Genomic DNA, 748 nt, shown 5'->3' on the forward strand with positions numbered 1-748 from the left:
ATGCAGCAGCAGCTGAGACGGTTTGAGCAGGTTGGTGGTTCAAACCTCATGAATGAAAGCTGTGTGTGTGTGTGTGTGTGTGTGTGTGTGTGTGTGTGTGTGTTTTTCTTCTACTACTACTACCACTTCTCCTCCTCCTCCTCTTCTTCTTCTCCCCCTCCTCCTCTCTTCTTCTCCTCCTCCTCTTCTTCTTCTCCTCCTCCTCTTCTTATTCTCTTCCTCCTCCTCGTCTTCTTCTTTTCCCTCTCCTCCTCTTCTTCTTCTCCCCCCTCCTCTTCTTCTTCTCCCCCTCCTCCTCTCCTCTTCTCCTCCTCCTCTTCTTCTTCTCCTCGTCCTCCTTCTTCTCCCCCTCCTCCTCTCCTCCTCTTCTTCTTTCTCCTCTTCTTCTCCTCGTCCTCCTCCTCCTCCTCTTCTTCTCCTCCTCCTTCTCCTCCTCCTTCTCCTCTTCCTCCTCATCTTCTTCTCCTTCTTCTCCTCGTCCTCCTCCTTCTTCTTCTCCTCCTCGTCCTCCTCCTCCTTCTTCTCCTCCTTCTCCTCCTCCTCCTCCTCCTTCTTCTTCTTCTCCTTCTCCTCGTCGTCCTCTTCTTCTTCTCCTCCTTCTCCTCCTCCTCTTCTCCTCCTCCTCCTCCTCTTCCTCCTCCTCTTCTTCTTCTTCTTCTCCTCCTCGTCCTCCTCCTCTTCTTCTTCTCCTCCTCCTCCTCCTCCTCTTCTTCTTCTCCTCCTCGTCCTCCTCCTCCTTCTTCTCCTC

The 748-nt window shown here is 52.8% G+C and overlaps 1 protein-coding gene across 1 annotated transcript in view; it reads left to right on the forward strand.

Moving 5' to 3' along the window:
- The window catches only part of LOC143302030 (uncharacterized), a 5,638-nt gene continuing 4,890 nt past the window's right edge, over positions 1-748 (forward strand). Inside the window, exon 1 of the mRNA XM_076616517.1 lies at positions 1-30. Coding sequence (XP_076472632.1) covers positions 1-30 — 30 coding nt within the window. The remainder of the gene's footprint in view (positions 31-748) is intronic.

Source organism: Babylonia areolata, chromosome 28 (assembly GCF_041734735.1).
Source record: "Babylonia areolata isolate BAREFJ2019XMU chromosome 28, ASM4173473v1, whole genome shotgun sequence".
In the NCBI taxonomy this organism is placed as follows: Eukaryota; Metazoa; Mollusca; class Gastropoda; order Neogastropoda; family Buccinidae; genus Babylonia; species Babylonia areolata.